Source organism: Mytilus californianus, unplaced genomic scaffold (assembly GCF_021869535.1).
Source record: "Mytilus californianus isolate M0D057914Y unplaced genomic scaffold, xbMytCali1.0.p SCAF_5, whole genome shotgun sequence".
NCBI lineage: Eukaryota > Metazoa > Mollusca > Bivalvia > Mytilida > Mytilidae > Mytilus > Mytilus californianus.
The window spans coordinates 118,628,348-118,652,727 of NW_026262701.1; the positions used below are offsets into that span (position 1 = coordinate 118,628,348).

Consider the following 24,380-nt stretch of genomic DNA (forward strand, 5'->3'; position numbering starts at 1 on the left):
ATTATATAGATACTTTTAGAAATTTAAACAGAAACGTCGACAGGGTATATATCTTCTGTTTTGAATGCATCACCCATCAAACGACTTTTTACAATCAGAAATATGACACAATCGGTTAATTTACAGAGAGGGTGTTTGAGTAAATTGTTATCCTGCGGAAAAAACATTTTCAACTTGGCTTAGACTCGCATAAGACTCTGCTCTATCCCCTCTCAGGTGTGGTAATAAGAACAAAATAGAGATCATATAGAACTGAATTGTGTGGAGACATCAAAGAATTTATTGAATCAAAAGTTGCCTTATTGGCAATCATACCACATGTTATTTTCTTATTTACAAAACAATTTGGCATTCATATTTATACTCACATCTGTGGTTCTGTCATTTACCTGGAGGTCTTCTTGAAATAAAGACTTATTAGAACATGCAGTTTCCTCGTTTCCACACCATCTTGGAGCTTTCTCTTTCTGATCACATTCTTCCCGAAAACTACACCTGTGTGAAACGGAATAACACCACTAAATGATGACAGACGAAAAAATTTAAGTCATTTTAAAATTTTAAAAGCAAATGAGTTTTAGAGCTCTGAGACAAAATTGAAAACAGATGTGGGTATTAAGTTGATAAAACAGGACCATTTTCGAAACGAATATCCTAAAGACAACATAAATTTTGCAATAAAAATGATAAACTTGATTATCTATTTCTTTCATTTCTTAATTAAATCAAGTCTGTTGCTTAAAATCTGAGGGTCATCTAATTTAAAAACTAATTATCCATACATTTCCAAAGCTTAGCTTATTTTCTATGTGACGAAATAACAGTTACACTCCAAACAAGTCTATCGAAGATACCAAACTCGTAGTAGCCCACAATGCATTGTGATTCATTGTGCCGATTGTTCAATTTCTCAAGGCCATGTTTACATTTTGTATTTTTGAATTTACTATGCAATTGTCATCTTGCGTTAGACTTCTAGTAGTCTCGATCTGTTAAAGTAAGCTAAACCCTACCAAGATTTTAGCTCACCTGGCCGAAAGGCCAAGTGAGCTTTTCTCAGCACTTGACGTCCGTCGTCCGTCGTCGTCCGTTAACTTTTACAAAAATCTTCTCCTCTGAAACTACTGAGCCAAATTTGACCAAACTTGAGGTATTTATTTTTAAAAATGTGTCCAATGACTCCGCCTGTCCACCAAGATGGTCGACATGGCTAAAAATAGAACATAAGGTTAAAATGCCAGTTTTATATTTTTTTTTTTTTTTTTTTTCATGTCGGGCCTTTATAGCCGACTTTACGGTATGGGTTTTTCTCATTGTTGAAGGCCGTACGGTTTCCTATAATTGCTAACATCCACTTCATTTTAACTTTGGTGGATATTTGTCTCATTTGCAATCATACCACATCTCCTAATTTTTATATTTGTCTAATTATATTTGTCTGATAATGTTGAGATCTACCTTATTACTATTTACGTCAAAACTGTCAGACGACTTCTTAAAGGAGTTAGTGCCCTAAAATGTCAAATTTTATCATTTTTTCAATTTTTGTCTTTTATTTTGAAACTATAATAGATACAAAGAAATTTTTCTAAGAAAAAATTATAAGCAAACAATATCTACAAATAAGTCAACATGGCTGAAATCAGCAGACGACTTCTTATTGGAGTTATTGCTCTTTAATTGCTCCATTTTTTTGCGTTTTTGCCTTATATCTTAAAAACTATAATAGATAGAAAGAAACTTTAAAAGCCAAAATGATCAAAAGGTCAAGTTCTACAAACAAGTCAAACATGACCGAAATCGTCAGTTGACTCCTTATTGAAAAGTAAAATAAAAAAATACTGAAGTTATTGCCCTTTCGAACAGCGGTATACTACTGTTGCCTTTATTAATAACGATTTTTTCATTTTTTTTGCATTTTTGCCTTTTATTTTGAAAACAAAATAGATAGATAATAACTTTATATAGCAAAAATGATCAGCAAAACAAGATCTACAAATAAGCCATCGTCGCTGAAATCTTTAGTCGACTCGTTATTGGAGTTATTTTTCTTTAAAGATGTATTTACCATTTTTTGACTTTCGCCTTTTATGTTGAAAAGTGTAAAAAGTAAAATAACAAAAATACCGAACTCCGAGGAAAATTCAAAACGGAAAGTCCGTAATCAAATGGCAAAATCAAAAGCTCAAACACATCAAACGAATGGATAACAACTGTCATATTCCTGACTTGGTACAGACATAATAGATACAAATGCAGATAAAAAGCAAAAATGATCAGCAGCACATCTACAAATTTGTCAACATGACTGAAATTGACAGTTAACTCTTTATATAGTTATTGCCCTATCATGATGATTTTTGCTAAAAAATGGCTATTGTTGAAGACGCAGGTGAGCGACACAGGCTCTTTAGAGTCTCTAGTTATTGGGATTCGTGTTACATAGTATTTAGTTTTCTATGTAGTAGTTTTGTGAATATGTTTGTCGTTCCTTTGTTTTTAGTTTTTTATCATGGCGTTGTTAGTTTCTCAACTTGTGCATTTTAAATATTCCCTTGGTACCTTCCGCCTCTTTTCCACATTAGAACATAATCTATCAAACTGTACAAGATGCAATACAATGCATCCTGAGCAAAATCGACATCTAGAAAAGGATAGTGTTATAGCATAGTTGAAATCGTCTGTTGACGTATATTTTAGATATAGTTTGAGCAATATTTCACAAAATTGTACTTACTAACTTTTAACTTTACCATCCATTACAATTCATGAAATTAATTTTATGCAAAAACATTCATTAGTATGTTATAAAGTAAAGCCAACAGTGATTTAAAATTGCAGGTTTTTAATGCCACACTAAACTGACCAAAAGCAACACATAATAGTTAGATTTGTAGATAAAATTAGTACATACATTTTGTTTTAAAGAAACTACATGGCCAATTGATATTTTAACCTGTATTCAAATAAAAGCAAGTTAAAAATAACTTACTTGTTTTCTATGAAACACCAGCCGCATAATGAGTCAATTGCTCCTTGACATGGAACACAACTTTTGTATTGTCCACAGTTTTGTAATGCCAACTTGTATATCTACGGGAGAAAAAAACATATTACATACTATGGTGATGGTATCAGTCTGGTGTCGTTGATTAGCTTTTTATACACGGCTACAGTGTATACATTGGTTATAAAATTTTACAGTTTTTTTTTAATAAGATAAAACCTATTTATTGGCATGCTAATTTGTCAAAATATGTGTTCAGGAAAATAAAATCGGATGCAGACTCCTATTTTTTCGAATTCAAGATTGCAATTGTTTTCGTCGTCTTTGATCGCAAATTATTGCAAATCATCAGTCCAAACTTTTACTTGAATTTGCAAATTTTGATTCAGAAAGGCAATTTATTATTTAATCAGTGTCACTTTCTTTATGGCATGGAAGTATTGTATTGTCAATGTAATATATGACACGGTAACCTATAATTTTGAAAATAGCTTGATATAAACTACATTTTAGCAAAGTATAAAAACAATGAAGTCATCTTTTAATTATTAGTTATACAACCATGCTGCCTTAAACATCGATTAATAGTTGCTGCATGTAAGTAACTTTATGTTTTACTTTTTTTTCGTACAATATTCACAATAAACACCAAAGGAGACGTCTCAGATAGTGTGCCATGGGGAGATTATTAATCAATATATACCTCCATAGATCACAATGAACGAACGGACAAGTAATCGGTAAAATACATGACATATATATTGCTATCAAGTTATTAACACTTATGGTCCTAAATCCTCTCTGATACTTTACATTGCACAAGTGTATGATTTTTCTGACAGCTTATAACGTCTTAATACTAAATCCGTTTGGGTGGGAGTGATATTTAATATAAAAATAAGGAGATGTGGTATGATTGCCAATGAGACAACTCTATCCACCAGAGTTCAATAAAAGCAATTATTGGCAACCGTTCAATTTCAACAACGAAAAAAAAACATAACAGTATAGTCGGCTATAAAAGGCCCCGACATGAAAAATGTGAAATAATTCAAACTAGAAAACTAACGGCCTAATTTATAACAAAACAATTTACGAAAAACACATATGACTGACATAAACCAACCCAACCACTGAATTACAGGATATATGATTGAAAGTCCCTACCTTTTTGTCTGTTAAAACAAACAAATGTTTCTGCATTTTATCAAACTCCATGTCCTCATGAATTTTTGCTCCATCTTCAATCAAAAGTTCTTCATATATTTGTGCTTTGTCCAGGGATTCTAAGACAATCTGAAACGTGGTATAAAATTCGACAAACATGTAATTTCTATTTCAATTTCTAATGAATATTCCAATATTTACAATATATATGACTACCATTCACAGTATTTGTCAAGGTATTTTGACATTCGATACCTACTTGTTCAAATTCCCCTTTCTACAAAGCTGACTTTGCAGTTCATAGTTGAAGAAATTTTGTGTAATTTAAATCTAATATCGATAAGCCGTTAATATATTCTTATGCTAGTATTCAGGAAAAACTAAACAAATGATTTAGTGTGAATTTAAAAGACAATATACACTTTTGCTTTTATTTTGGTCTTAGTTATTTAATGGTTTATTAACAATCAGGAATAGGACTTTAAAAAATTTCCTCATCAAGCGGTTGAATATCTGTTCAGTGATTTTTATATTTGAAGACGAAATATTTTCAAACCAAAACCACATGAAATCGTTATAGATCTGTTAAAATCGAAAAGGACTAGTAAAGGAATAAAATTTATACATGATGGAGATCCATTCCTGAATTAAAACGTTTAACAACAGCAAATTGCAATACACAATGTACTGATCTACTGGTTGGAGATACCCTCGGGAACTAACAGTCCACAAGTATCGGTATCGACCCAGGGATAGTAATCACATTAAACGGTACCTAGTTTACATCACCAGATACCCATTTCGACAATAGATATATCCTCAGTGATTTTCGAGGCCAAAATGTTTGAAAGACAACTATCAACTTAAGACCAAAAGACAAAGATGTGAACAACTACAGGTCGCTATGCGGTCTTCAAAAAAAGCAGAACTAATACTTTATAGTAAGCTATAAAAGGTCCCGATATGACAACAAAACGAACGGTCTATATTTATACGAAAAAACAATCATGACAGACATCAACTCATTACAGTAAGCTGTCTTCGGACAGGCACACAAAAATGTGGCGGGGTTACGAATGTTTATGACGCACTAAACATCCAGACCATGGACGGTGGAGTAACATAGAAATAAAACTATAAAAATCGACATGAATGGGCTTCAATCAACAGACCGCTACACACAAAAACAGACACAAACTACCAATAAAGGAGTAACCGAAACTACGGAAAGCTTGTTTAAAGACCAATTTCATAATATGAGTATTTTATGTTTCCTTTACGAAGATATCTATCAGAACACAAGATAAGTTTTGAAGACATTCGCTGGGTGCTTTACCCTAGATTTTTGTATCCTATTGATTATATATTACAATCAGTTAGAATTAATAGCTTATTCTTGCAATGGCTTGAATGTTTCAACAACATGAGAAAAAAAATTGTATTATGTAATCAAGGCGAATGTAGTAGCATCAGCAACGGTACCAATGTAACTACACCAGTTGCACATTTCGATAATGTCTTTTCAGTGATAATCGAGGCAAAATATTTGAAAATCCGAAAACTAATAAAAATTTTGAAGAGATGATCAGACCAAAAAGGACCTTAAGTATAGCCAAATCTGGAGAAGGAATAAGAGCTTTGATTGAGGAAGATAGCTCAGCAACCCCTATTCTTAAAAGTTTGCAATTGAATAAGTTTGACACCAATTGGTATTTCATGAAAAGAGGAAGCAATATCAATACTTACCTGAGCAAAATGACGGGCGCCACATGCGGAGCAGGATCTGCTTACCCTTCCGGAGCATCTGCGATCACCCCCAGTTTTTGGTGGGGTTCATTTTGCTCAGTTTTCTATGTTTTTTTTGTTTTGTTTTTTTTGTATTGATGTTTGTCTGTTGGTCTTTTTCTTTTTATCCATGGCGTTGTTTGTTTATTTTCCACTTTATGAGTTTAAATGTCCCTTTGGTATCTTTGGCCACTCTTTTACACCGCAATAACATATAGAATGATATACAAAGACACAAATCATGTGTTCCGATCTCATGAACCATTTCCAAATGATTTTTAAATTTTGTTCTGTTGTTGTGCTGTTAAACCACTATCCACTGTGAGAGGGCAGAGCGTTCTCAATCAAGTTGAACACCACCATATTCTTTGAAATCAGGAGCCTGTAATTCAGTGATGTCCGTTTATAGCTGTATGCCATATTACTGTTTGTTTATTTTTGTAATAAGTCTGCTTTTCTCGTCTGAATTGTTTCAAATTTTGTCATGTCTGGGGCTTTCAAAGGTGACTATACATCATGGGTTTTGCTCATTGTTAAAGGCCATATGGTGACTGACCTATGGTTGCTTATCATACGTCTATGAACCTGAGGCTACAGGAACTAGGTCTGATTCATATCTTTGTTCTTTTCTTAGATATTGACACAGATGGACGACGTCAAACTAGAATATATGACAAACTTGATGATATTAACTTTCTATTTCTCACCAGTAATATACCCTATACCCCCATCGTATGGGGTAGACATATCTCAATTGATACGTTAAGCTCGGGCATTTTCATACAATAAGAACCTTATTAGCAGGGGTGTTCTCCTTACTCAAAAACTGCTCTAACAGAGCTATAAAGAATGACTAAAAATCGAAAGTACATAAGTTTTGCGAACACTATTTATGAATTGGTTGATATGTACAATATGTCTATGTCTCAATTCACAAGCGACATGTTTTCGTAGTCTTAGATCTTTAAATAGTCGCCTTGTCGGTGATTTTACTGATTGTGTTCAATCAAGATTGTGACACTTTGACAAGTGTGTATTTGCATGGCAGGTGATGGAAATATAGCAGGAGACGCTTACCCTGTCGAAGCACCCGGTCTCGCTCCTTTAAGAGTTCATACGATTCCCTCAGTTTTTGTTTGTAACCTTGATTTGCTTTCTTAATCGATTTATGAGTTTTTAACATCGGTAAACCTGTGTTGCCTTGATTCAGATATGTTACAATGTTATTACCTTTATGATATGTCCATCTTGTGTACCTATAAACCCTACGGTGTAATCATGTAATACGCCAACTGTGATGGAAGATACTTTGGTGTTCAGTATCAGAGCTGCTTTTGCTGATATTGGTTCTAACCCATCAATTGGGTAATTAAAGTCAAAATTTCCACAGTAATCTGATCTTATTTCTGAAAAAGCCTACAGTTGAAAACACATAACATTATGATAAAATATATTTTTTAAATACTCTACCAAAACTTTTATTCAAATATACATCTGCAAAGCTTTATAATAGAATAAACGGTACCAATACCTTCCTATATATATATTGATGAAGGATATCTGTTATCCGTAATATTTATAAATACTTACATTTAATGTTTCCACTTTATTACTATTGGTGTTGTTTTGTACACTTTTTAGGCGTTTATGTATATATATATATAAAACGTCTATATATTAGTCAATGATCTTTCTTACGAGTAACGATACCTGTACACAATAAATAGTTCGATATTTTTGTTATTTTACCTTTTTCAATAAAACCAAAATTTTTGATGGAAATGCAACGAACTCGAAAGTGGTCTATTCAAACGAGAAAACTAACGGCCTGATTTAAAAACAAATATGATATACAGCTACAAACGACAACCATTGAATTACAGTCTCCTGACATGGGACAGGTACATACAGAATGTGGCGGGTTAAACATGTTTTGGGCGCCTAAACCTCCCACAACCTGGAACATTGGTGTAACAGCACAACATATGAAGAAACTATAAAAATCAGTTGAAACGGGCTTAACTCATCAGATCGATACAAAACAGAAAAACAAGTGACAAAAACACAGAACGGACGTGGCAGGGTATTTAAACATCCCCACCAAAAGAGTACGTACAGATCAGAGTGTACTCGCAGTTACTGACAGCTAGTTCAATGCCAATAACAACTAATAAAATAATCATTTATCTAAGACTAAAATATCAATCAGTACACATCCATGATCATGATCCATGATCATTAACTGTAAAATAAGGTGCGACAAAATATATCAAAATATTCAAAAGAGAAACCCAAAGGCCCTGTTTTATATGTTGTGTTCATGTGCACCAAATACAAACAGCGTAAAAAGTATGTAAAAAAAATACCGAACTCAAAATAAATTCAAAGTGGGAAAGTCCATAAAAACGACAAAAATAAAACGTTATCAACCAACGGAACGAGTGATAAACAACTGTCATATTCCTGACTTGGTACGGGCATTTTCCAAAGAAAATGGTAGATAAAACCTGGTTTTATAGCTAGCTGAACCACCCACTTGAAAGACAGTTGTTTATAGTTCCGTTGTATTGACAAAATTGGGTGAGAAACCCAAACAGACAGACCGTTGGTTTTCCTGTTTGAATTGTTTTACACTAGTCATTTTGGGACCCTTTATAGCTTGCTGTTCGGTGTGAACCAAGGCTCCGTGTTGACGGCCTTTCTTTGACCTATAATTGTTTACCTTTTACACATTTAGTCTTGGATGGAGAGTTGTCTCATTGGCACTCATACCACATCTTCTTATTTATATAATAGGTCAATGTGACAATAATTGGGATCCAGCAGCCAAAATTGTGTAAACACACACAACAACTGACTATATATAAAACATTTCAAACAAACATACAGATAAATCTAACATAGACCCCAAGAAAATATTGTTGTAGTTGAAAGTATAAGTGCAAATCTTACTTTATCAGCAAAGGATCTGGGAATGCAAATTTACACTGATTGTAAATTTGCCTACGTCTGCATTTGCGGTCACGTTTTATATGCATTTCTACTTTCCTATGCATATAAGCATAGATTTGCAAATGTGTGCATGTTATCAGGGCATTAGAAAGGATTTTCAAATTAAGTTATTTCCTTTTTATTTATTGTTTTTTAGAAATATACTTTTGTTTAATGATATGATTCCGCAAACGCAATTGCAAACCGAGAAATATAAAAACGTGATTTATTTTTAAATTTTATAGAAGATTAAATATCGAACGTTTAATTCCATTTTGAATATTTAAGAAATTAAATTGAAATCATATTGGGTAGATATTCAGTATCCTACTGCAAGCAATAACCTGTCATATATTAACAGTCAGCGTGGTTACCCAACAATTCTTTAAGTTGAAATATTCAATCTGGGTTAACATACGATATTGTTACTACTTACCTACCTACTCAGAAACTTTTTTTATGGAAATAAGAAGAAGATCAAAGTGGCATTTTCAAGAAAATCGAATTGTTTTATGTATACTTACTGTTCGCTTACATGATGTTCTATCCGTTAAATGATCTGGTCCTGTATTTCCAAGTCCATCGAAACAACTCTGTATATTATGTGTAAAAATCTTTTTAATTGTATATAAAGAATATATACAAACAGCTGTAGCATTTACTGCATCGGTTGTTCCATATTTGCCTTGTGAAAATGTAGCAAAGAGAACATCTTTCGACACTGATATACCGAGAGCCTTTGCCAAAGATTTCCCAGGTTTTGCTATGCGGGCAGCTTGTAGCAAATTATATTTAGCGCTGTTATATTTACATATAAGTTCAACCTCTGTATAAGATTTGAAAGTTTTATCATTTTGACAGACACGGATCAACTTTGTGATGTACAGATCTGATGATGTGTTTGCTCTTTGTACAGTAGCTATATAACTAAATGAATCAGACGAAAAGCCGTAAACGTAATTTACAATAGACCTCTGTTCATCTAAATTAATATATATTGAGGTGCTGCCAAAAGATCTTGTGTGGGCTAATTGAAAAGTGGTCATATTTCTACTACAGAATGCAGGAATCAAACCTCTCTCATAATTCGTTGTAAGTGTTGTTCCAACATACACCACATTTTGCAGTTCTCCGGGTCCAGGTGCAATAAACATGACAGTAGATGTTGTTGCAGAGCTTCCGATAATGTCGACATTTCTTGAAGAGGAGTCCTTGTCAAATACATTTATATCTGACAAATGGTATTTCTTACAGGAACCTTTGAACAGAATTGAACAAGCAATGAGTCGCCTGTTATTGTAATCAATCACAAGGGCTTTACTATAACTGTTCATCAACTTTTTTGTTTTACACAAATAAGGCAATTCCTGTTCGAAACAACCCTCCTTTGGTCCTGTGCTGATGGACTGCTCAATTGTCAAATCTTCTGATAATTTAACAATTTTATTAACGCCAGCAATATATATGATGTTTGTAGATTTGTCTTTAATCATATGTCGGAAGGCTTCGGTTGGTTCAGGATTTCGGAATGTTTCTTTTATTACAACCAACTCTATACCAATGACCAGCTGTAACGCTATAAGAATCTTAATCGTCATCGTTCGATTTCTAAACTGAATCATAAGAAAACATTATAAAGCGAGTGTCCTGTTAATTTTTGTTTATTTTAGATGTATTCAAGATCAGTTCGATTGTTAAATTTCCGAAGTATAATTAGAAAACGCGAAAAGGTACGCAGATATTGACAAGAAGAAAATTAACAGCTATAATAATCTCATCACAATTGACCAGTTTGTGTATCTAGCATACTTACATTTTCACTACAGGAAAATGTTTTGTATGAGTCAATGCGGATAAATTTGCAATCTGATTTGTCAGTTGCCCATTTGATTAAATAAGGAAACTTCTACTTTTATGGAATTTTAGTCTAGGGAGTCGAAAAGTCATAAGTATCAACCGAAAAGAAAGAACCATCAAAAGAACGTTCTTTATATCAAACACCCAAAGATTTTTTTTACATTCCACAATATTGAATTAATATCATTATCTCATGATATGCTTTAATTCAAACACTTATAATAAGTTCTTCAACTGTAGCAAGGGTTCTTGTTAAAATGAAAGAAAAATTAGTTGTAAAACACTTACTAGAAGCAAAAAACGATATTTGACGAATTGTTTTGTGTAGTTTAGGTATAGCCGATAAATAGAAGGGATTTTCTAATGATCAGCAAGGACCTTCAACCCAGATTCTGTTATGATACTTTTTGTCTGTATAAATTTACTATTTATCTCTCAGTGGGTCCCAAATCGCTCAAAGTGAAATCCTTTATAATTTCTTTCAAAAAAAACTTCTTGCATTCTGGATTGCAGGTTCTTCTTAAGCGTTGTATGACTGGACATCTATTCCTGTTTCAGCCATGCGAAGTGTATCGGTCGTGCAAATAACGTTCAGAACAGAACAGCCGCCCAAATCGAAGTTTATGGTCATATTCAGTCTATAGTACTTTTAATTTTTTTTCAATCTCAGCATCTAGGACTTGTTCCGTGGATTTGAAGTTCACCATTATATGCAGTCTTTCTAAGTATACTGAGTCCAAAAAAAAACATGCATAAGAGAAGACTGATCTTGAAAGGACTTTTTTGGCCGCAGAATCACATCTAGTGTTTTAGATATTTGATTATGCGCTTAGTAACGATCTTAAGAATCAAGCCCTTTCCAACTTATTCTTAAATTTTGTTTTACGCTGTTCAGTTTCACCACTGCCTCGGATAAGGGGTGTGTCGGGCGCTTAAAAACTTGCTTGACCTCGCCACATACTTTATCTATCTGACATAAGTCAGTTTCGCAGGATCAATTCATGAATGGGATTATGTACTACTGTTAAAATGTCGGAATCTGTTTAAAGGGTAGAACAGTTCTAAATTACGTATTTTTAGCATCTCTTTGATTGTGATCCAAAACGGTTCTATAGTGAATAAATAAGTCAAAGGCAGTTACTTTGTGTAAAATTTAAGACAAAGGGATTAAATAGTAAAAATGATTACAGTCTTTGATGTATGTTATATATAAAAAATTAGAAGATGGTGTTTGTTAAACATAAAAACAAGAATGTGTCCATAGTACACGGATGCCCCACTCGCACTATCATTTTCTATATTCAGTGGACCGTGAAATTGGGGTCAAAACTCTAATTTCAAATTAAAATTAGAAAGATCATATCATAGGGAACATGTGTACTAAGTACAAGTTGATTAGACTTCAACTTATCAAAAACTACCTTGACCAAAAACTTTAACCTGAAGCGGGACAGACGGACGGACGGACGAACGAACGAACGGACGCAAAGCCCAAAAAACATAATGCCCCTCTTCTATCATAGGTGGTGCATAAAAATAAGAAAGTGGGGTTTGATTGCCACTGAGACAACTTTCCTACTAGGTCAGCACGTATAATCTAATGTTATTGTAAGAGCAAGAACACATTAAATAAGTGCACATAAGTTGAAATATTATAGAAATTAGCTTAAAACACAACTGCCCCAAGCGGCTGTGGGTTAAGGTAAAAAAAAATAATAATCCATGTCGCTTGATCACTTTTAAATATTCGTCGTTTGACAATCATATTTTTATATTGTAATGCATGTTGGTTATCGGAAAAACGATTATCTCTTTTGCGTAGACCCTCAAAACATTGCAGACTAATGTAAAGATATGAAGATTGTTTAATTTTTGGTCATTTGTTTTTGTTTGTTTTTTTGCATCTTTTATTTATTTCTGAAAAAAATATCTGAACTTTAAATTTGGAAATTCGTGATTATATAAAGGAGGAATCATAAAGTACATAGAGGTTAACATATACAATGTCAAATTCTATCCATGGTACATGTATGATTTTTTTTTCTGAAGTAATATCTATTTTCTCCTCTTTTTTTAAATTATACGGTTGAATTTCGGCTAATCATTGACGTTAACACATGGCATTTCAGAATATAACAATACCATAGCAGATTGAAACATATTTAACTTTTTAGATATTCAGATGCAGTTCAACGAATTCAAAATGTGTTCTAAATTTCATAAAAATCCGAATTACCGCCCAATTACGTATTAAAATAAAATCGGTCGTAGTCGTAACCAAGTTTCTACTTGGATAAGACGGCTGTCCATAGAAGTTCAATCTGAAAACAGTGAACTTGTGGAAGCTCATGCAAAACTTGAACACTAGATCGTATCTCGAGATACGAGAAAATGCCGACGGAGCATTTAATGACCTGTTTAATAGAGTAAGTATAAGTACTATCGCAAATGATAACGAAATTACGACTATGATTGCAAAAAAACAGAAATAAAAAGCATGAAAAACTGCTCAGCATCTAGGGGCTTGGGCAGCCTACTCTAATGTCTCCTTTTACGACCCTGTACTCCATTCTCTATAGTATATCCAACAGCTCTCACTCGTCCAACTTTTTTTGGTCTTTTCAAACTACATGTATGCGTAGATATTTTAACAGAAAAAAAACAAAAACGTTTTGCACGGACCGCTTGGGAAATTTCATGGATATGTAAATGAGACAAAACATTGGCAGTACATGTTAGGAGTTGCAAGTGATTGACAATGCAGGGACGGGAAAATAATATTGTTGCATTCGTGATCAGAATATTTCCATGTTGTTCCTTTTCTATATATATATATTAAGCAAAGATCGTCTTATTTTCCACAACCATTTAAGATATAAGTTAACAAGTATTCGATACATGAGCGTTTTAATCAACAATAACAAAATCCTTGTTATTTCCTTTCTGTTTTCACTTTTTCAAAATGCACACGATCGGAGGTTATGATACATCTACATCATGTATAGCGTCCTACAATCTAATAAAAATATAGATCTCTGATTTCGTTATCCTTATGTGAGCTTATATATACGAGCACGCGAGTAGAGATAGATCTGAATTTTAATCAGATTGAGCGTCCTATTGACGGACGTTCGATGATGTATCATTGTCATCAACTGATTTTTGGGTTTCTATGACTGTAAAAAAATAATTGGTGAAGAAAAGATCATATGGTGGTGCTCTTCTTTTTTTGCTACGGCCCTTTGAAAGTACCCAATTTTGATGATTTTCCCATTTTTCATCAATTTTACCTATTTTTGGGCTATTTTCGTGAAAAAAAATCACAGTTCCATAATTAACTTTTTTTCATACTTTCAATAAAGATGAAGTGGACCAATCTGAATAAATGTAACTTTAAAAGGTAGGTGTTAATGTAAGAAAGTTTTATCATATTTTGATGCTTTTTTGTGTCAAATTTACCATATTGTCAGTTTTGTAAATTTGTGATTTTTCTCTGTTTAAAGAACAAAATGCATATTATTTTAACTTCTTTGTTATAAATGATTGAAAAAATTCATATCTAAGAAATTTGAAAAGAAAAAAGTGATATGGGATGTACATGTTTCTGGTACAATCATTTCTTGTACTCCTCACCCATTTTCTCAAAATTTTGGCTAAAAAGACTGACTTGATTGGTAATAAAATTTGAAAAATTGATTACTCAAAAACTATTCATTGTAAATGCACAATTTTTTCACAGAGTTAAGTTTGATTATAACATTTTTTAAATTCATTGATATTTTCCACTTGTATCACATGTTTTGGAAATAATTCCAGAACGAGATTTCAACGAGACTGAAACGTCAGAAGAATACATCCTTAAGTTAAAGGTACATCGAAAACTTAATTTCCCAATCAGCACTCTTTCAATTTTAGTCGTGAAAATTGCAAATATTATCTACGGATTATTTTTCTTTTATATTATCAGTCTTACTGTCATAGAAGACTTCTTTGAGGATTGCAATAGGAAAAAAAGTAGATAGTATGTTCACACCCGAAATAAACGATATGAAACATGAAAAAATTACTTAAATATCGATAATATTCATCAAACTGAACGAATTGACAGCCTATGACAACACCGGTGCATGATCGTATACGTCGGGTCTGATCAAATGTACGGAGTGCACATGCAAATATGGTGGGTTAAACTAGTGTTCTGAGATCTCAATCCTCCTTCTTTTCAATCTAATACTTAAGTCAAACAAATACACCTAACTGCATACATCCACAATAACTAAATATATATGTAGGGCTCGGATGTGCGATTGGGACGCTGAAGTCGAAGGTCATGCTGAAGTGCAATGGTCTGCGTCGAAGAGCGATGGTCCTTTTGCTGATGTGCGTTGGTCTATAAGACACGTTTAAAATTTACAGATGGCCAATTATTATGAGAGCTTTAATTTTTTAAAAGTTAGTATATAAATACCAAGCATTCAATATTTTCTCCAGTTGCAGTCAAAACATCTATCTTATTCCTTGTTCTGATTCACAACAGCCGTATAGATTTTTCGCTTATTTTGTTTCGTTCTGACTAGCCAAGAAGTATTTGCATTTCAAACAACTACAACATTTTTTCAGTCATTGAAATTAGTACTGGTTTTAAAGGAAAATAGCTTTCGTTAATTTCTGAACAATTGTATGAACGACTGCTCTTTTTGTCTATAGATATAAGAAGATGTGGTATGAGTGCCAATGAGACAGCTCTCTATCAAAGTCACAATTTGTAAAAGTAAACCATTATAGGTCAAAGTACGGCCTTCAATACGGAGCCTTGGCTCAAACCGAACAGCATGCTATAAAGGGCCCCAAAAAATTACTAGTGCATAATCATTCAAACAGGAAAACCAACGGTCTAATCTATATAAAAAACCGAGAAACACTTATGAACCACATCAACAAACGACAACCATGCACTGAACATCAGGTTCCTGACTTAGGACAGATGCAAACAAATGCAGCGGGTTTAAACGTTTTACCCTACCCGAAACAATCATGAGTGTAACATCACAATACAGAAAGACACACTATAAAATATCAATTGAAATGGCTTTAAATCAATCAAAAGACATATTTACAAAAACAAGTGAACATACACTGAACGAATAAATTTGATCTATGACACAATGTAAATACAAAATTAATAAAACAGGGGGGTTAGATGTAAAACAATACCAGAAAGACAACCATAACCTTGGACAAAATGGTTCCAAAAAAAATAACGTACACAGGTAAATAAAAATAATTTTGTTGTAAGTTATACATGGAGGACGGAAATATTTTTTACAAAATAAATAATTTTCTTGTTCCTAGTACGAGAACAAAAGTGAAAATTTATCGTCATACTAAACGCTTATCAAAGGTGGTATATATTAAAAATAGTGAGACTAGATATAACACTGAATAAGTAAACATTAAATAACAAAAATATATTACAAATTGTATCAACAGGTCAAGTTAACACGAAAGTACGATTTGAGAGTACTGGCAGTTACTGAAAGCTAGTTAAAAGCCAAAAACAATTAACAATAAAACATGCATCAGAGACTAAAATCAACTAAAACACATCCCAGGAATTTAGTGTGTTGACGTCATGAACAGTCAAAGAAGACATGACTTGTGCAATGCCAAAATAAAAGTATCGACAGGCAGTAGGATAGTTAGGAGTTAACCTGTTAATTAATAATCTCTATATAGAAAATTAACGTGGATGTGTATTTATACATCCCAAAAAAAACGTTTGAATAGAATACAAATTTAGTTATGTTTTAATTTGCTGATGACAAAATCGATATTTGTGCTAATGTAAACTATATTCAAAGATCTAATTACAACATTGGTAAGATAACCTTTACTAATAAGGACCAATAAGTTTGTTTAAAGGTTCGATGAGTTTACACGGATCACATAGTGATTTCCGCGCTTTTAGTACAATATTACCGTAAAATTTAGGATGTGAAATACCGTTTTTAATAAGCTATATACAAAGTATAATGTACACCGTTACAGTGAGGACTGGAAATGCAATTACTATTTATCGTGACTGTTTTAAATTAAACGGGTTATAGTATCGATGCTTTACTTAAGAAAAAACGGGAAAGCTACATTACTTCTAACAAACAAATTGACTTCTGCATCGACATGTGAATATGAAAACATTGAAAATATGATTTATGTAATAAATCGCACTTCAGCGTAACCACCATCGCACTTCGGTGTCATCAAAAACGCACTTCACGTTAAACCACCGCACATCAGCGCAACCATCTCGGTTCGGGTTCCTACATATATATCAACTAACTTACAACTTACTCTTACACATCGATCACGTCAGATTAATAATAGTCCGACTTTTAAGATACTTGTTCAAAGTAATACAAATAAACTGATTTTATACCGTGTAGATAGAAATAAGAAGATGTGGTATGAGTGCCGATGAGACAACTCTCCATCCAAGTCACAATGTGTAAAAAGTAAACAATTATAGGTTAAAGTACGGCCTTCAACACGGAGCCTCTATCACACCGAACAGCAAGCTATAAAGGGCCCCAAAATGACTAGTGTAAAACAATTCAAACAGGAAAACCAACGGTCTAATCTATATAAAAAACGCGAGTATATTTGGCGCAAACGGTCTCTGGAGGTTCGGATCGCCTTTCAAATCAAAAATCGTGTCTTAAATCGATTCAAATTAATTGGGTTCTTTTTTGTTTTTTTTAATATACAATCTTTATTACTTTCAAAAGATATATATTGTTAAGTTGGAAATTTCGCGTGGGCTATTTTTTCTCTAATTTTTGCTATTTTTCATAAAAACGCGAAAATTATCGCTCACGTTAATTTGATCGTTCAGAAAGGTTGCAAGCAGGAGAAAAACGTGAAAATAAAACTATGCGAATTGGGTTTGCATTACAAATCGTCAATTTTAAACTCGCGAAAATAAACCACTTGACAGTAACTCTTTGACTAATTACCGAATTAATATGATAATAATTTTATTTATTTATTTATTAAAGTGTCAAATATTTGTCACCAAAGTTCTATACAGGTTATATAATATACATTGTACAGTAATATAATAAGCCTAAGTTGACTTATGAGATACTATATATCCATTTTCTAAACTATTTAAAGAAACTAAAATACAAATTGCGGAACATAGTAGAATGTCAAATATATGACAAATCTTAAAATGTTTGCGACACCATACTCACCTTTAATTTAATCACTTGTAGACTTTTTTTAGAGGCGATTCATTGAAATTTAAATCCTTTCCTTGTTTACATCTGAACAATCACTTACTGTCTAATATATTTTCAAATACATCCGTCCTTATTACAAATTGTTCATGTTAAGCGTATATTAGAGGTTTCCTGATTTCATTGCGTAACAAATTATCAGCCTAGTATCTTTGATTGTTTTTTTATATTGGTCTTTTTTTATATTGTTTTTTTTTATATTGTTTTTATACCGTACCAACCGTACAACGAACCGGATTTTAAACCGTCATTGAACTTTGAAAATAATTGATGACCACATTTTACATCGCCGTATGTTTTATGAATATTTTTTTTAAGAATATTGGGGATTTTTTGCCACAACTTATATATGTATATGTATACACAATGGCAAGTCATTCAGTATGTTTGGTGTTTTGATATTATTGCACTTTGAAAATTTCGTAATGCACAGACCTGAAGAGTGGGCAAAAAAACATCACATGACTTTACAACTGGTAAATTTTTTAACCGTTCCCCTCTCCAGAAAACTAAATGATAATGTGACCAAACCCGATTTTTTTCATAGTTATGGTCAAACATTACATGCAGCTATGATCGTATCGCTAGAGATTTTATGAAATGTGATGTCGTCATCAGCTTATATGGTGTTTTAATAAGAAATAAAGAGAGAAAAAATAAGGGGAGGGGTTGAAGGAGGCAATATGAAATTTCAGCTCCAATACTGAACTAATGACAAAGTAAATACATCGTCGGCAAATTCATCATCAAGACAAGCAAGATGAATACCCTTGCTGACTTTTGCATTTCTTCTGACCCACCAAGACAACGAATCTCTTTGCATTACAGGTTTAGTTCCAAACATAATACTGAATTTATCGCAATGCTATTTTTTTCTACGTCTACATTTTACCAAAAACTTTTATATATGATAGATCGGTTGAATATTCTCGTTGGCTTTTTCCAGACCAAATTGTAAAAGAGAACATATTGCTGCATTGGGCCCATGCGTATATATTGGTATGAAAAGATACTCTCATGACATGCTGATAGATTGAAGCCATGCATAATAAAGTGGTAGACTAGAGATATTTTACTTGAACTTTATTCAAATCCTTGTGCAGATTAGGAATACAAATCAAGGTAACAAACAAACAAAAACTGAGGAAATCATCATGTAGAGGAATTCTTTAACGTTTTTTCCTACTAAAGAATACTGAAGTGGTACATGTATCTCATTCTGTTAACAGGCAGCAATATAACCACTATATGCACAATAGTTGAAATGCTGAATGTATTTCATGGATAGGACTGAACCTCCTGCCGTCACTAACATAACTTGCAGTTTTTATCCTGAATTCTGCAGTATAAGCGACCTGACAAAAAGAAATGAGCACAAAGCATAGTGACATCTGACGTCTGTGTCTAACACACTCAGATGTTATGTTTTCCCCCTTTGATATCCTTTAAAAGGGAATTGGCACGCATGCGTAGCTTGTTATTTCATGCATATCAGCTTCCTTATTTTTGGAAAGTTAGGAAAGTAGGAAAAGAAAAGTTGCAGTAACCTGAGTAACAATATTTGGGTTTGAAAATGATCCAGCCGTCTATCAAAACTGTTTCAATTCGTTTAAAACTTTTGTAGATTGCAGGTCTTTTTTTTAAATACCATAAGGTGACATTTATTAGCAATCAGAAAGAAAACTTTTTTTCTCCCATCAAAAATTTTATACACTCTGGATAAGGACTGCTTATTACAGCGATTCTGCTCAGCAGTCTTTGTGGAATGATTTGCATCATCACTGTTTAGTACATTAATAAGTTGATGGTTTTGAAACCATTCAAGCATGCCGCTGAACTATGACGTAGTAACAGCTCTCTCGGTAACTTGCCAGCATTAAAGTACGTCAAAACAATATCCGGATGAGTATGACCCGACACCATTTCACCTGATCTATTTTTTAAACTAGATCTATAGTTGTAACAATAATATATTTACAGTGTGTGTTCAATTCATGAAAATGATATTTTATTGGCTGAAAGACGAATCATGCTACTGTCATATTCTTTGATTTTTGTATGAAAACAACCCATGTCGTAATAAATAAACTCATCATAGATACCAGGATTAAAATTTTGTATGCTTGAATGCGCATTTCGTCTGCAAAAGACTCAACAGTGACGCTCGAATAAAAAAAGGTTAAAAAAGTCAAATAAAAAACGAAGTTGAAAGAGCATTGAAGACTCAAAATTCCGAAAGGTTTTGCCAAATACAGCTAAGGTTATCTATTTCTGCTATTAAAGCAACCCAAGAATACAAAATTGTTACCTCCGCCTACCAAATTAATCAGCACTATTTTTCGTTTTGTTCGTCTACTTCGTTCAAACGATCAGGCTTGTAAATATAGATATATAGGTATAAATTATTATCTCGTATACATGTACAGTAATAAAATTTCATAAATATTTATTAGCTATCTACTTTGAAATATACATCTTCATATGCCAATTTCTGCTCAATGAAGTCAGCAAGCAGAGACAGGGGGCTTGGTCTAGTTTTATTTCTTGTTGAAAAAACGAATTGCAAATTTTCAAACATCGGCAGTGCTTTACGATACTGACTGAAAGGGAAAAAGATATCTGCCATTTATGGAATCATGGCTTCCATGGTTAAGGTATTCTTATACTGAATATTCTGCATACTGCAAGTATTATGTGGTACAGTAGATGATGGTGGACTTTTAACAGTACATTAAAAGGTTTCTGGAACTAGAAAATAAAGTAGGTAACAGAAGATCAACTTTAAAATCCTATAACGAATCAGCTCATTATTAGAATGGAGATGAGAGGGTTAAGAACTTTACTTCCGCTTGCGAAGGAAACAAACCACAATTAAGCAAAGCAGAAACTTTGTGGACAATGGTGCACCGGAACATCGGTCATAAGTGTACATGTATCAAGTGTACTACAGCGTATACGCGAGCAATGTTCAAATGCATGTTTTGTTCATGTAAGTCGCCCAACCTTAACCTAGTGGTGATGCAAGATGCAAATATGTGCTCCAGATCCGGAATTTGATGTCATTAGTTGGTCAAATGACATGGTTAGTGTGTGCTTCACATAAGTGTAAAACTACAATCAACTCCTTTCGAGGCAATTCACAATTAATAGATGACATTCTTGAAGGTTTACAAAATGACAATAAAGATGTCGATATAAAACGCTCGAAAAAAGAAACAGATGTTTCGGTGAAACGATTATGTGAAACTAGGTAGACAGAAAGAGTAGACACTGTTTCGTCACTGCTGGCCAACTACAAATCTATACATGCTGCTCTTTGAAAACGTAAGCACAAGTCAATCAAGAACAAATGCTTCTGGCTATTGGCGCTACCGAATGTATTGGTGTGGTAGTAGTGGCCAATGTCTTGAGCATTCTCACATCAGTTTGTTGTGAGTGATCTTTTTCTAGTTTTGAGGCGTCTGAAAATCTGGTAAAGCTCTACCATATGGGCTTGCCATGCTCCATGTCCATAGAAATCACTGAAGGCTGAAGCTGACAGAGAACATTTGGTTATAAATTTTGTTAGTTAAGGTTACCGTAGAATTGGTAAATTGTGGTTGAATTTAGATGAACTTCAATACTGGCAACTGTTTTGTTGTAACTATGTGATTAAACTTACTACTGGATAATTAAAAAAAGCAGTCTCTCTGTTTATTCTTGTTTTGATTCTGGTTATAAATACATCGATCATTCCTTAAGTTTCCTTTTAGAAAACCGCCAGTTTTCAGTTCGATATTCTGAAAAAAAGACCCCCTATGCCTCATTTACTTTAGGTATGCGCAACGGCCGTGTTGGCTATTTGTCTTCGACTTATGAGTTTGAATACCCCTTTGGTATCTTTCGGCTCTCTTTTGTCCTCCGGAACAACCGTTAAGTTAAGACCAAAAACGTTTTTCAACTTTCAAATATTGTGGAAAGGCAAATAAGCAACAACAGTAGATCATAATAAATTATCAATCATAATATAAAGATAAAACAAATATTTCTTCCTGAAAACGAAAGTAGAGTGGAACCACCTGGAAGACAGCATACTTGCATATTTAAAGACAATCAAGGAATTCATGGCTCCAACAGTTGGACTTACCAACCAGCTCTCCTTCCAGTGCATAAATTCTGCGGTCAGATTCTACACCCAGTGTCCTATACAGACAGATACAGATATACAGCCTTGATACAGGCTATCATGTTTTTATTAGAAATCTTAAAGTACCCAAATAGTATCAGGCGTTTGGAGATTCATATCTTACCTTTCGTTTGTGAAAATGCAATACATCTTTAGATAAGGAAAACAAACGGCCACATCCATACTAATTAATTAAGTTTGCAGTCGATTAATTTTAACACCTGTCTGAGCACTCCCTTATCCAATTCAATGATGAGTAATAACATCGAACACTTCACTTACCATCGAAAGATCTGTTCTCATCAATATATATATATATTAACGCAAATTTACAGATCTAACACTGTTGGGCTGTTATTTAGACTAATTATATATACAGAATGTGTTTTCAGCCTTGTATCACCATCACTGGTGATCCGATGGATAAAATCTGTTGTAGAGTCGTCACTGGTTCAGACGTACTTATAATATAATTATTTCTGTGACTGCATCTTACATTAATTTGTAGGATCCTTTACAATAGATAATTCAGCTGATCTGTAACAATTCCAAATTCATGTTTTATATATCATGTACTGTGTTACGACAGTAGATTAAAACTGACGAGGAAAGGTAATACCCGGCCACCGAAAGCTTTATTATAGTAGAGCCTAGGTGGTCGAGTTGTCTAGCGCGTCGGGCACAGTGCAGGGCGATTTGGCAATTCCTTCTCCCACTTTGTTTGTAGCAACCGGGAGGTGGAGTAGGTTGCTTAATTTGTTAATAAAGCTGTCACTAATTTGTCACGGATGTTTTAGGTCTTCTGAAGGCCATGACTGGTGGTGAGGAAAATACTTTTTTTCAAATTGGAGTTATTTTGTATAATTTTCCAATGCTTTCGAACAATGGATGACACATTTTTAAAATCAGATTGTCCACCCCCTCTAACATGGTAAAGGAGCAATTAAACGATTTCCCGCAAATTTTTATAGATCTGATACATTTTAAATTTAAAGCCTGGTATCTATGATGAGTTTATATATAACCACTGGGTCGATTGCACTGCTTGTGGAGGTTTCCTCCCGAGGGTATCACCAGCCGAGTAGTCAGCAAGTCTGTGTTGAATGAATTATCATTGGTATGGTCATAATTGTAAATGAACTGTTTACAAACCTTTGAATTCTTCGATATACTTAAGAAATAATTCATGGCAGCCTTAGATTTGTTTTCATTTAACCATGGGTTGGGAATTTATATTCGATTATTTTATTCAGAGCGATATTACGATTCTAATAGGACAAATACGGTAATTTTGCCAACCGTTAAAGCCGTATAAACACGGTACTGTTTTGCTGTTCCGTGTTACCCCTCATATAATACCCAAACCGCATAGTCAGCTATAAAAGGCACCGAAATGACAAATGTAAAACAATCCAAACGAGAAAACTAACGGCCTGATTTATGTACAAAACAATAAACAAAAACAAATATGACATACAACAACAAACGACAACCACAGAATTAAAGACTCCTGACTTGGGACAGGCACATTCACATACAGAATGTGGCGGGGTTGTGCTGGCGCCAAACCCTTCCCCTAATCTGGGATAGTGGTGTAACAGTATAACATCAGATTAAACTATAAAAATCAGTTGAAAAAGGGCTGAACTCATCAAACTCTTAACAAAAACACAAAAGACACAAATTGCTTATATCCACTTCATTTGAACTTTAGTGGATAGTTGTCTCATTGGCAATCATACCACATCTCCTTATTTTTATAAAGTACAGATCTGAGAGTATGCACAGTTAGGGGGCAACCATTTTGATTCTGAGGTGGGGACCTGGGAGATCTTGTTAATAGATATTCTGGCCCCATCAAGTTGGAAAAAAATAATCTTGCTTTATCACACACAAAAATAAATATACTGGCTAAAAGATATTTAAGATATTCAAAATATTTTTGGCTCGTTCCGCTCGCCAAATTTACTAAGAAATAGTGGAATATGCAATGAGGTATAGACAGCATAACCCTTTGACCGGAAAATATACATATGGTTTGCTTAAAATTGTCTAAAAACACTTTGCCTCGCTACGCTCGGCAAACTTCTTTCCATTTTTGGTAACCCTT

General features: G+C 33.5%; 1 protein-coding gene across 1 annotated transcript; it reads right to left on the reverse strand.

The window, feature by feature from the left end:
* Positions 1 to 7,174: 7,174 nt before the first annotated feature.
* Positions 7,175 to 10,021, reverse strand: LOC127702889 (plexin-A3-like). Its single transcript, XM_052207194.1, has 2 exons — positions 9,475 to 10,021; positions 7,175 to 7,375 (listed from the first exon to the last, which is right to left on the reverse strand). The coding sequence occupies exons 1-2, from the start codon at positions 9,994 to 9,996 to the stop codon at positions 7,175 to 7,177; spliced, it is 723 nt and encodes a 240-aa protein (XP_052063154.1). The 5' UTR covers positions 9,997 to 10,021.
* Positions 10,022 to 24,380: the final 14,359 nt, after the last annotated feature.